The sequence below is a fragment of the Diadema antillarum genome, unplaced genomic scaffold (assembly GCF_040938485.1).
Source record: "Diadema antillarum isolate AM-2024a unplaced genomic scaffold, OU_Dant_1.0 seq00001373_RagTag, whole genome shotgun sequence".
Lineage (NCBI taxonomy): Eukaryota > Metazoa > Echinodermata > Echinoidea > Diadematoida > Diadematidae > Diadema > Diadema antillarum.
This window is the reverse complement of record NW_027272134.1, coordinates 75,821-86,240: the sequence shown is the minus strand read 5'-3', so window position 1 is coordinate 86,240 and position 10,420 is coordinate 75,821. Positions and strand designations below refer to the sequence as shown.

General features: G+C 37.3%; 1 protein-coding gene across 1 annotated transcript; it reads right to left on the bottom strand.

Annotated features, from left to right (window-relative positions):
• Positions 1–963: 963 nt before the first annotated feature.
• On the bottom strand, positions 964–4,251 carry LOC139708771 (bolA-like protein 2). The gene is made up of 3 exons (XM_071620719.1): positions 4,114–4,251; positions 3,138–3,235; positions 964–1,460 (listed from the first exon to the last, which is right to left on the bottom strand). Exons 1-3 carry the CDS (start codon positions 4,174–4,176, stop codon positions 1,355–1,357), a joined length of 267 nt encoding a protein of 88 aa, XP_071476820.1. The 5' UTR covers positions 4,177–4,251; the 3' UTR covers positions 964–1,354.
• Positions 4,252–10,420: the final 6,169 nt, after the last annotated feature.

The following is a 10,420-nucleotide window of genomic DNA, read 5'->3' as shown; positions in this document are numbered from 1 at the left end:
ATGAAGCAAAAGTGCATGTATATCACCACTAATCAACCTAAGAATTAGGTACTTATCAAGGCTCTAGATGATTTTTGTTTTTCCTGTATTGTTGATGCTTGTAACTCTCTCTTGTTGTGGACAGGTGCTCATCCAAATATTCACATTCTTAAGGAGGCAGTGAACAGCTCTACAAAAGAAAGGTGTCTGGATTTTATGAGGCTGTGATTTAGAAGATTCTTGAAAGATTAGAGATTACAAACAGGAACACACTTTAAAAGATGAAGAACATTACAAAAACAGCTTTGATCTGTTCTGTTCAGTGAAGCAAAGTTTTCCCTCTAACACATCTTTAATTTGTTTACACATGATACAATACACAGGACTCGACACTAACGGTGGCCCGGGGCCACCAAATTTAAAAAAAGAGCAAATCTGGTGGCCCATGTCGGGCCACCAACATTTTTTGAAAAGTATGTCAATAAATTTGTAACCTTTTTGTGCCGGAAATGCATAAATGCATGCAGTCAGTGTGTGACCCATAAAAAAGAAAAAAGCAGGACTTTTAATGCATTTTTTTTTAGGGCCTCCAAATTTTTCTCTTGGGCCACCAAAAATTTGAAATTGATACAAAAAAAAAACAAAAAAAAGTTAGTGTGGAGCCCTGATATACATATCACACACACATGCTTTTGTTTTCGTTCTCTCTCCTCTTTGCAGTCATTTCAGGCCTTTTCTTCATGATTTGTTTTTTTCCAGCCATTTCCTGACTAATTCTAAGAACAGAAAAATAACTATGTAAGTACAAAAAGTGTTGAAAAGGATCTAGATATTACCTCACATATAATCATGGTCTTAGAACAGAAAAATAACTATGTAAGTACAAAAAGTGTTGAAAAGGATCTAGATATTACCTCACATATAATCATAATCTTTGACAAGACCAACTCAAACACTTTCTCATCCCCCCCCCCCCCTCCCCCTTATATACTGGTATATAAATACATGACAAAAAAGAAGAAGACAGAAATGGGAATAGAATTTAGCAAACTTTTATCTTGATTGGCATTTCTGTACTATCTGTTCTGACTAAAAATGAGTAAAATCACATCTTATTCTATGTCAAAAGCAGGTTTACATCAGCATGTTAACTGATGGCACCTGCTGCCATGGTTAAGTCCTCTTCTGCCTATATCACCCATACGCCTTTCCACTTGATAGACAAACAGCCACCACATACAGCATGTAGCACGTAGGTCTTCCTGTGTGCTGGTCCCACCGAGAACCGGTCCTTAGCTGCTGGAAGCTGTCAGTTTTCCTCCACATGGGGGTGGGGGACTCGAGGTTGTGGTGAAAGGAGGGAAGATCCAAAACATCAGCTGGACTTCTCCTGCCGCTTACTCCAGTCGGCAGGTGTGAGCGTCTTCATGGAGAAGGCGTGAATTATCTTGAGTTCCTCCTCCAGGCAGGCATTTACCATCCTGAATACCAAGAAGACAAATGAAGAGGATAGTTCTGAGGTCATGTCCTGGGTAACGTTTTCCATATGGCAAATGTAATCACACTGATGATTATGCATTATGACACTTCAACACATTGTGACACTTTAACACACAGTGATACTCATAATGCACATTTGAGGCCATTATTTGTTTTGGTGTTTTTTTAGCAGCATATGGACATCGATTACAAGAAAAATGGCCCATACAAAACAACTGCATCATGAATGTCTTTGTTTTTCTTTGTGTGCCACATTCACATGCCAAACTCAGTCAACAACTTGCAAACTAACCAACTCAAACAAACAATCTATGCTGTACATGTATATGTATGTCACAGTACCAGCTGCACAGTGCACTTAAAGCATCGTAGCTATGTCATAAAATTTACATCTCAGCAAAGCTTACAAATTTCTTTTCATCTTTGCTTTTCTTGCACACACCCTATACTGTAAAAGTGGAAATTTTCGCGGTGTTGAAATTTTTCGCGCATTTCGCGCAACCAGACACTAGCGCGAAAATAAAAGCACACATATATTTTTGCTTGCAAAATGTTCCTGTACTTGGTGTCTTGATTCCGTGGAATTAAAAACAAGCGAAAACTCTTCTTACCCGGCCAAGCGCGAAAATATCCACTTTTACAGTAATGAAAAGTTACACGGCCAGAAAAAACAACAATGCATTTCAAAAGTTCGCAATGCTGTATGGTCTCAGAATATTGTGGCACACTGAGAGGTTTACACTGTGGAACACAATGGCCCGAATTCACGAACATGGTACAATTGAAACCATGGTTTAAACCATGGACAATTTGTATGGAGCGCCAAGTGTCGCATGGCCTACTTTGTTACGAAATCAGTCATTTCGTTGACAAAATGACAATTTTGTTAATATTTTGTTACAAAAAGATTATTTTGTTGATGAAATGACTGATTTCGCATGAAATAGGCCATGCGACACTTGGCGCTCCATACAAATTGTCCATGGTTTAAACCATGGTTTCAATTGTACCACCTTTGTGAATTTGGGCCTTTGGGTTTAAAATGTTATCAGATGTTCTCTTTCAAAGACAGAATAAATTCTGAGGCGAGTACTGCTTGTGCTATTCATGGTCAACAGTCACTGAAGCTTGTGCCTACAATCAACATACTCAAACGAAACTCAAATGTTTTGTGGTCTCAGAATAATGTGGCACACAGAGGGTTTACACCGTGGCACACAACGAGCTGAAAAAGTTCTCTATTACTCTGTAATCTTTAGAAGTCCAGATACAAATGAATTCTGAGTGCTGTTCATTGCTAACAGTCACTGTTCAAAGCTAGAGATCTACTACCAACCTAGAAATACGGTGGTGTAATTGTGACACGACATTCATATCACTCAGTTTCCAACTCTCCTTGTTTATAGCTGGGACTGACAAATTCAGCCTTTCAAGCTACAGCCTGTCCCTGAAGAGAACAGTCTTCTCTTCATTGATCTTGAACTTTCTTCACTTTTCTCCCCCTCTTAATCTCCTGTACAGAGATGTATGCATGTGTGAGCAATTGTTAGTGTATATTGATGTGTGTAAGTATATAGAGGCTCTACTTATTTTGTAATAACAATTGATTTGGGTAAAAATGACTATCTGCTTGCCACCCATCTGCATGTCATTCTCACCTGTGTCTCTGCAGTAGCGGCTTGCCCTCAAATTTTTCTGAGACTATTACAGTTGAAAACTTTTGTCCGCATCCACCTGCAGTCTCATCCAGAACTTCCTGTGGAAATGGCCCAAAAAAATAAAAAAATAAAAAAATATCAATAAACATGACTACATTGCAACAAAATTTCCTGTATTTTCTAGTTAATAACAAAACAAAACAAAACAAAACACAGTTGTTTTCTGTACTTCAGTAGATCTAAACTCTGTCATTCCTGAGAAAGAATTTTATATTCTTTCATCTGCTTCAACTGTATTTGTGCTTGAATATTAAATCACTCACATTAAGTCATGATTAGCTTAATGCCTACATGTACTTCAGCATAATCGTCGTCAAATACTTTAGTAGGACATTCTAGCTACAGTTGAAGTAGAGTCCACTTTTTTTTTTTTTTTCACTGATTTTATTTGTGCATCCTGATCGAAGCAGGATCCGTTTCCTGAAGTCATCACATAAAAGTTTTTGTTAATCTCGGAATGGCCCAAGTTGCTCGTATGTAGCTAGCTAGACCTAATGTTAGTCGACCTCTATCAAGTCTGTCAGTATGGACTTTCAAATCCATTCATGGTATGAAGATTGAAGTCTTTCATAAGTTATCAAGTGAGTGTTATGAGCGAAAAGTCTCTCATTATTTTGGGTGACTGTGACGTGGATATCCCAACTCTCATTCGGGGGGGGGGGGGGGGCATTCTTAATACACTGCTAGCCACCTTGCGCCTGCAATCGAATATCCCAGTTGTGGAGTCTTGCTTGCCGTAGTCAGATTCAGAAGAAGGGTCATCACCATGCACCACTGATTTTCACATGCACTGGAAACTAGAGTACCGTACAACAAATATCAGTATCTGGGACTACACTCGCACCCCTTGAGCCTTGTTGTCTAACCCTCCCCAAGCCAAGATGTCATGTGTGGCTATTCAAGTGAATATACTTACCACATGAGTTGCTTGAAGTTCATCACGAATCTTCTTTTCAAGGCTTTCTGCTGTTACAGCCATAATTAAAATTATAGCCTAGGAAATTGCTTTTAGATGATACCAACAAGATATGAGTCAGCCCACCTACCATTACAGTTTTCGCGATCCTTGAGTTGTTCGTCGTTTCGCCGTTAGGGGGCGCAAGGCTGGAAGCATCGACATCAAGTATGTACGATTTTTCGGTGGTGTGGAGTGGCTCGTTTGTTTGCTTGGTCATTGAGGGTGGGGCCATGCGATGGGATACATATTTTCCTACAGGTCTGGGCCCTGTTTTATGAAGAGTTATAATTGATTATGTAACTGATTTCAGTCATGAGTCTATGGCAGCCTGTGTGTTAAGGAAATTTAAAATCGATTATATCTCTTGATAAAACGGGGCTCTGGAGAAGGTGATTGAGGTGGAGAATGGGGTAGTGAGTACGATGACTGATTGAGGATGGGAATGAGGGGATGAGAAAGGAATTGGACATGAGAGATGGGGCTTGGTGAGGTGTGAATAAGGGATCATGGTGATCGAATTGGGATGCTGTCAAAAGCGATTACCGGAATGGTAATTGTGTCGATGGCATAAATGGTGACTGATGACGAGTATGTGATGAATTAGGAATGTGATTGAAGTGCAATTAGTGAAAAAATATAAAGCAAATAATATTGCTAGTTCATACACCTCGATCAAATCATTTTTGACATAAACATAGGCCTACTATTACTCACACGTGCATACTTTCACATACATACGACTCGAATACGACATATTGTTATCTAGATCCCACACATACAGCTACCCCCTGCGTCCACATTCCCATGAGTTTCAAGTTCAACCTTTTTAAACACATCCAGATTTTCACACTACATATTTTTGAAAGTTTTATAGATGAAGAGTTTGTTTGCAAAAACCGATAAGTCCATTTTTGAAGATTTTGAAGTACGGTCTCTGTCATAAAGTATAAAATAATACCTTTTAAATGATACATTGGTCACTACATATAAAGGTACATTTTCGAAGTTATGGTCAAAAGAAGCAAAAATTTTCTTATAATTTTCTTTATTTTTCTTGACCTTTAATTGTAAATATCTCCATTTGGCAAATATGGACTTATCGGTTTTTGCGAACAAACTCTTCAGATGTTAAGACAGTGTTGACAAAATTACTCCTGTATGTAAAGCCCGATGTGTATGGTGGCACAGCCTCCTCATTCTAGCCCATTGCCACTTATCATAAAGCCAGGATAGAACAGCACGCTCACAATTATACAACAGTAATATATGAATAGATTTTATGTATTTTGTTTGTTTATGTAGTATTGGTCCAGTTGTTCTGATGTTTTGTACGAAGTATATTTTTAGAATATAATTTATATAGGTTGGATATATATATATATATATATATATATATATATATATATTTTTTTTTTTTTTTAATTTTTTTTTTGCTGTTGAGTAGAATGATGAAGGATGGTGTCTAATATTCATACTTTTATAATTTTGGCAAAATATGTGGTAATATTTCGTGCAATATATTCAAATTCAACTATGATTCTTTTTTTTTTAAATATAGATGTTATGTATGACAGTTCAATGTGTTTCATTTAATTTGAACGTATTCATATGCCATTGCAATGTATTTTAGCCCTCAGCCCGGGCTACGAGTTTGCAAGTTTTTTTTTTTTAAATCAAATAAACCATTCTAATAATAATAATAATAACAATAATAATAATAATAATAATAATAATAATAATAATAATAATAATAATAATAATACAATTTAATCCCCCCCCATCCAACACATAAACACACATGAGGTCTGAAACAGCAGGTTTGCCAAACTCTCTTGCCATCAATGCAAAAATTTAGCAATTCACCAAATTCTAGCTGTCTCACTCTCACTCTGATAAACAAATTCTCACACTGAACCCCCGAAATAAACAGAAAAAAAAAGAAGTAGAACATAAAAAGGCCCTTTCATCTATGAGCTGAAATCCTGGCTGAAGGATGCACCAGAATGCACCAATAAAGCTGTAAAATTGACCAAGCTCACTACTATGGAAGAGTGAAGGCTCCCTTCCACATCATACTGTAAAACGAGAAATGTTCGCATGCATTTTAATTTCGTGAATTTCGCGAGCGCCAAGATTCGCGAAATTAAAATGCACGCGAAATTTCTTACTGTATCTACACCATATGCATTGAACGCAAGAGGCAATTCGCGAAAATTTCTCACCACGAAAAAGGCCGTCGGCTCCAATTCGCGAAAATTTCGTGGCGCGAATATATCATGTTTTACAGTACTCCCCTCCTGCCCCTGTCCTCAGGCTTGGACACTCCACTCCCTCGCAATTGTTTCACTTCAAACTTTCACTCAGCTTGCAGCCCTGCACATAAACACACAGATCAGAGGGGACATGCAGTCACTCTTCTTTACATGTTCATTGTCTACATGCGATCTCAACTCACAGATAACCATGCATATGTAAAAAAAAAACAAAAAAAATTCCAGTAAACATTCTAGGCAGATTCTGAAGCACAAATTACAAACACACACACAAAAAAGGCATTTCTCTGAAGAACTTATACTTGGATATAATATTTCATACTTTTCATATAGCACAGAAGAGAAGATGTGACATACTCTCACACATTTTAGAGAAATAAATTTAACATGATGTTTGTGGTAGCATTGCAACCCATCAACATAATAACTAATTAATTTAAGTCTTCTCCATGTACAACGCAACATAAATGAAAGCATCATTTCCTTGCTCGGAATCACTATCGCTAATATGATACTTCCTAAGAAGTATGGGGGTAGATATTCAAATTACACCAGAGATTCGACGAGTTCATCCATATTCATAAGGATCTACACTACAGTCTGCCATTAGCAAATCAGATACAATACAGCTGCAAATAACTGTGGGAAGAAAAGGGGAGGCTAAAGGAAATGTGCACAATATTCTGACAGCTCTACCATGTTCTGATTGTGCAAACAGGAAATATTTCTTGCCCTCAGTCGAACATTGAGCTTTACATAAATATTCCATAAAATGGCTGCTCGATATTCCCCTGCATTCCTACATTATACACAAATGTGACTTGAACCATAAATGTATTTTCTCAGAAACCACATTATTCTGCCTTTTTTTCAAACAAAGTAGGCCTATAGTCAGTGACCCTTGTTTTATCGACTGCTACCAATGATGACAGTTACCATGACTACAGCTAATAACTGTACAGGTCAGCGCCTACTGCAAATAACAAATCACTGCTCTGACTACTGCAGTGACTATGAATTGAATATTCTACCTACAAATCTCTTGTGAGAATAATGCCTTAGTGCATATGATTATGCAATGTATTTAGCCTTCCACATAACACTATATGTTTTCAGTCAAATGAGTCTTCCCTACTTGGTATTAGTACATTTGAGTCCGGCATAATGGCAGTCCTTTTGCAATGTATACATATAGGTATGTAAAACCAAACAAAAAAGATAAATTGTATGCTGCTGACAAACTTTTACACTGTTTACACCCTTCTGCTTATGAATCAACAAAATCGCCTCTAATCCAAGCTTTAGCATATTTGATCTGAATAACATGATAGCGAATAGCTCTCAGTCCTTGTTGTTGGTCGTTGTTACTTTGTGCTGAACACAGGGATGCCAGTAAAACGCAGTTTCCCCATGTCAAAGATTTGCAGAGCTTCCTTGTACATGAAAAAGCCTGAACTTTGAAGCTGCCAAGACCTGAATTTAGGCTTTTGCCTGAAAACTGGCATCCCTGTGAAAACATCTATTCAACTCCCCTAAATTCACTCCGTCAAACCTCTCTGCACCATCTCACTGCATTACTGCCCCACACTATTGTATGTATTGCACATTTAGTTCAGTCTCATTGGAGACTGTGCTGTGTGTAGGAGCAATCTAAAGGGGTCAACTGGTGTACCCCCAACGTTCGGAATTGGAACAAAATAGTCCACACTGCGGTGTTCCTACCTACTCATCCTCAAGAATACCCTGAATATCAGATCCACGCCAAATCAAGATTTCCTCACTATACCAGCATCAAATATTGGTAGCATTATTATCATTATTTTTTTTTCTTCTGAATTCAGACTCCCCAGATCAAGTTTTTTATTTGGGAGACTGGGGTACTATCTTCATGTCTACTTTGTTCAGCTGTGGTATAAGGCACTACAGAGTGTCAGCAAATACATTGGCCGTTCCAGCACGAACAATGCATACATCTTGAAAGCTTGTGAGAGAAGACTGCCGGGGTAAACTTTTCTCCTCTGCTTCTACAAATCTTTAACTTCTTTTACCACACGCAGAATATATATCACACATCTTTTTTATTTTTTTTAAATTTATGCCTCAGATAAAGAATATTTATCCATAAAGAACAATTTGTTCAGTCAGGAGAATAGCAAGAAAAATCTGTAAAACGACAGCAAGAAATTTGTATGATATTGAGCAAAAGACTGTAGTCTTATGCAAATGACCTCACAAGTTGATGTAATTATGTAAGAAGCATTGTCAAGTGTCCACTTATCACCATATTAGAAAAGTTCCTGTACACTTCTAACAGCCATCATATAACTAAAATTCTGACAGATTTATTGTTATTTCACTGCTATCTCACAACTATGATCTTTCCCTTGGGACACATTTTGTGCGAGTAACTGTTGATTATATATTTTTAAAAGAGAAAAAAGTCATTCTTCTATATCAAGAAGTATTGTTTGACAGCATGAGCAGGCCAAATTACTCTCACGGAGAAGTCACAAATACAGCTTTGCCACACAAAACTTTGCTGACATTTCCTTACACGACACAGAAATATTGCGCAACAAGTACTCCTGCAAAACTATGAAGAAACCTTGTCACACCCCATTCATCAGTCTAGCACATCTTTCATCTACCCTGATAATTTCTGAATAAATGATTGAACATCTGAGAAATCTATCTTTTTTTTTCTACACATTTTCTTTGTACGACACTCTGCTAGAATATGATATATTAGATCCTCTCTTGTTTGCATATTTACAAATGCTTTACATATACAGAAGAGTAAGAAATTTGTGTGTATCTACAGAATTAGAAAAAGATATCAAACACAATATTACAGATCTGAACACCCTTCACACCCCTGAATACACCGACGATCTAGATTTATAAAAGCTCTCCTCACAAATAACACCTTTGGAAGATAAAAGCGAGTATGAAATCAAAGGGGCAGGAATCCACACTACACAAACTGTGACATGAGTAAGACTCAACGACAACCACCCTTGCCCTATGACAATCTCCGCTTTATATGTGGTGCAACGCATAATAACATAAACTATAACAACGATAAAAATAACAAATTATGAGGATGACACAGGAAAGTAATGGTAATCATGGTAATTATCAATTCCCTTGGCTATGATTATTACTGCCATTTTTATCGGCATTCATTTTCCACCAAGATGAAAAATTACAACTCACAAGTGTTTTCCTGGCTTATATAAGTAGCAAAACTGCTGACAATAAATCTGTATTACCTATTACACAGGTTATGCACATGTCAGACTCGAGAGTATTTACAATGGTGCGTGTTGCACCAAGAGTGTGCTGCATCTCCACTAACATCACACACTTAAACCTGTGCATTATTTGTTTTATCAATATATAAACTACAAACTCTGCAATCTGCGATGCAGACCATGCTAGTCACAGCAATTGTTTGGATTCATACCATCCCACCGCTGCACAGAGCAATGGTAATCTGCCACAGGATAATGAGCAGTGCAGTTATGCTTTTCTGCTGTGCACTCTTTGCACTCCCATTTATTAGTGGAAATATAAAGAGAGCATGTAAGACTCATTTTCAGCACTTCTGATTGATTACATTCTTAAACCCATTTCATAAACTTATTGAACAAAAGAAAATCATTAAAGCATACAAATAATGAGCACATAAATCAACCATACAAACAATAAAATAACAATCAAAACATAATAATCCTGGCATTTTGTTATCACCTTCAAGTGAAGAAACTTCATACAAATAAGACACTTTAATGAAGAATCAGGGACTCGTGGGAAGCATCCGTCCAGTATTTTACGCAGGTTCCTGCCCCTTGGATTAGAATGTCTATTACCACACACATTGCAAAGTATGTTCTCAGTATGAATCAAGCTATTCTCAATTTTCAGTGACTAAACAGGTCTGACTAGTCAGACAAAACAGCCTGCCATCAAATAAATGAAATATAATAATT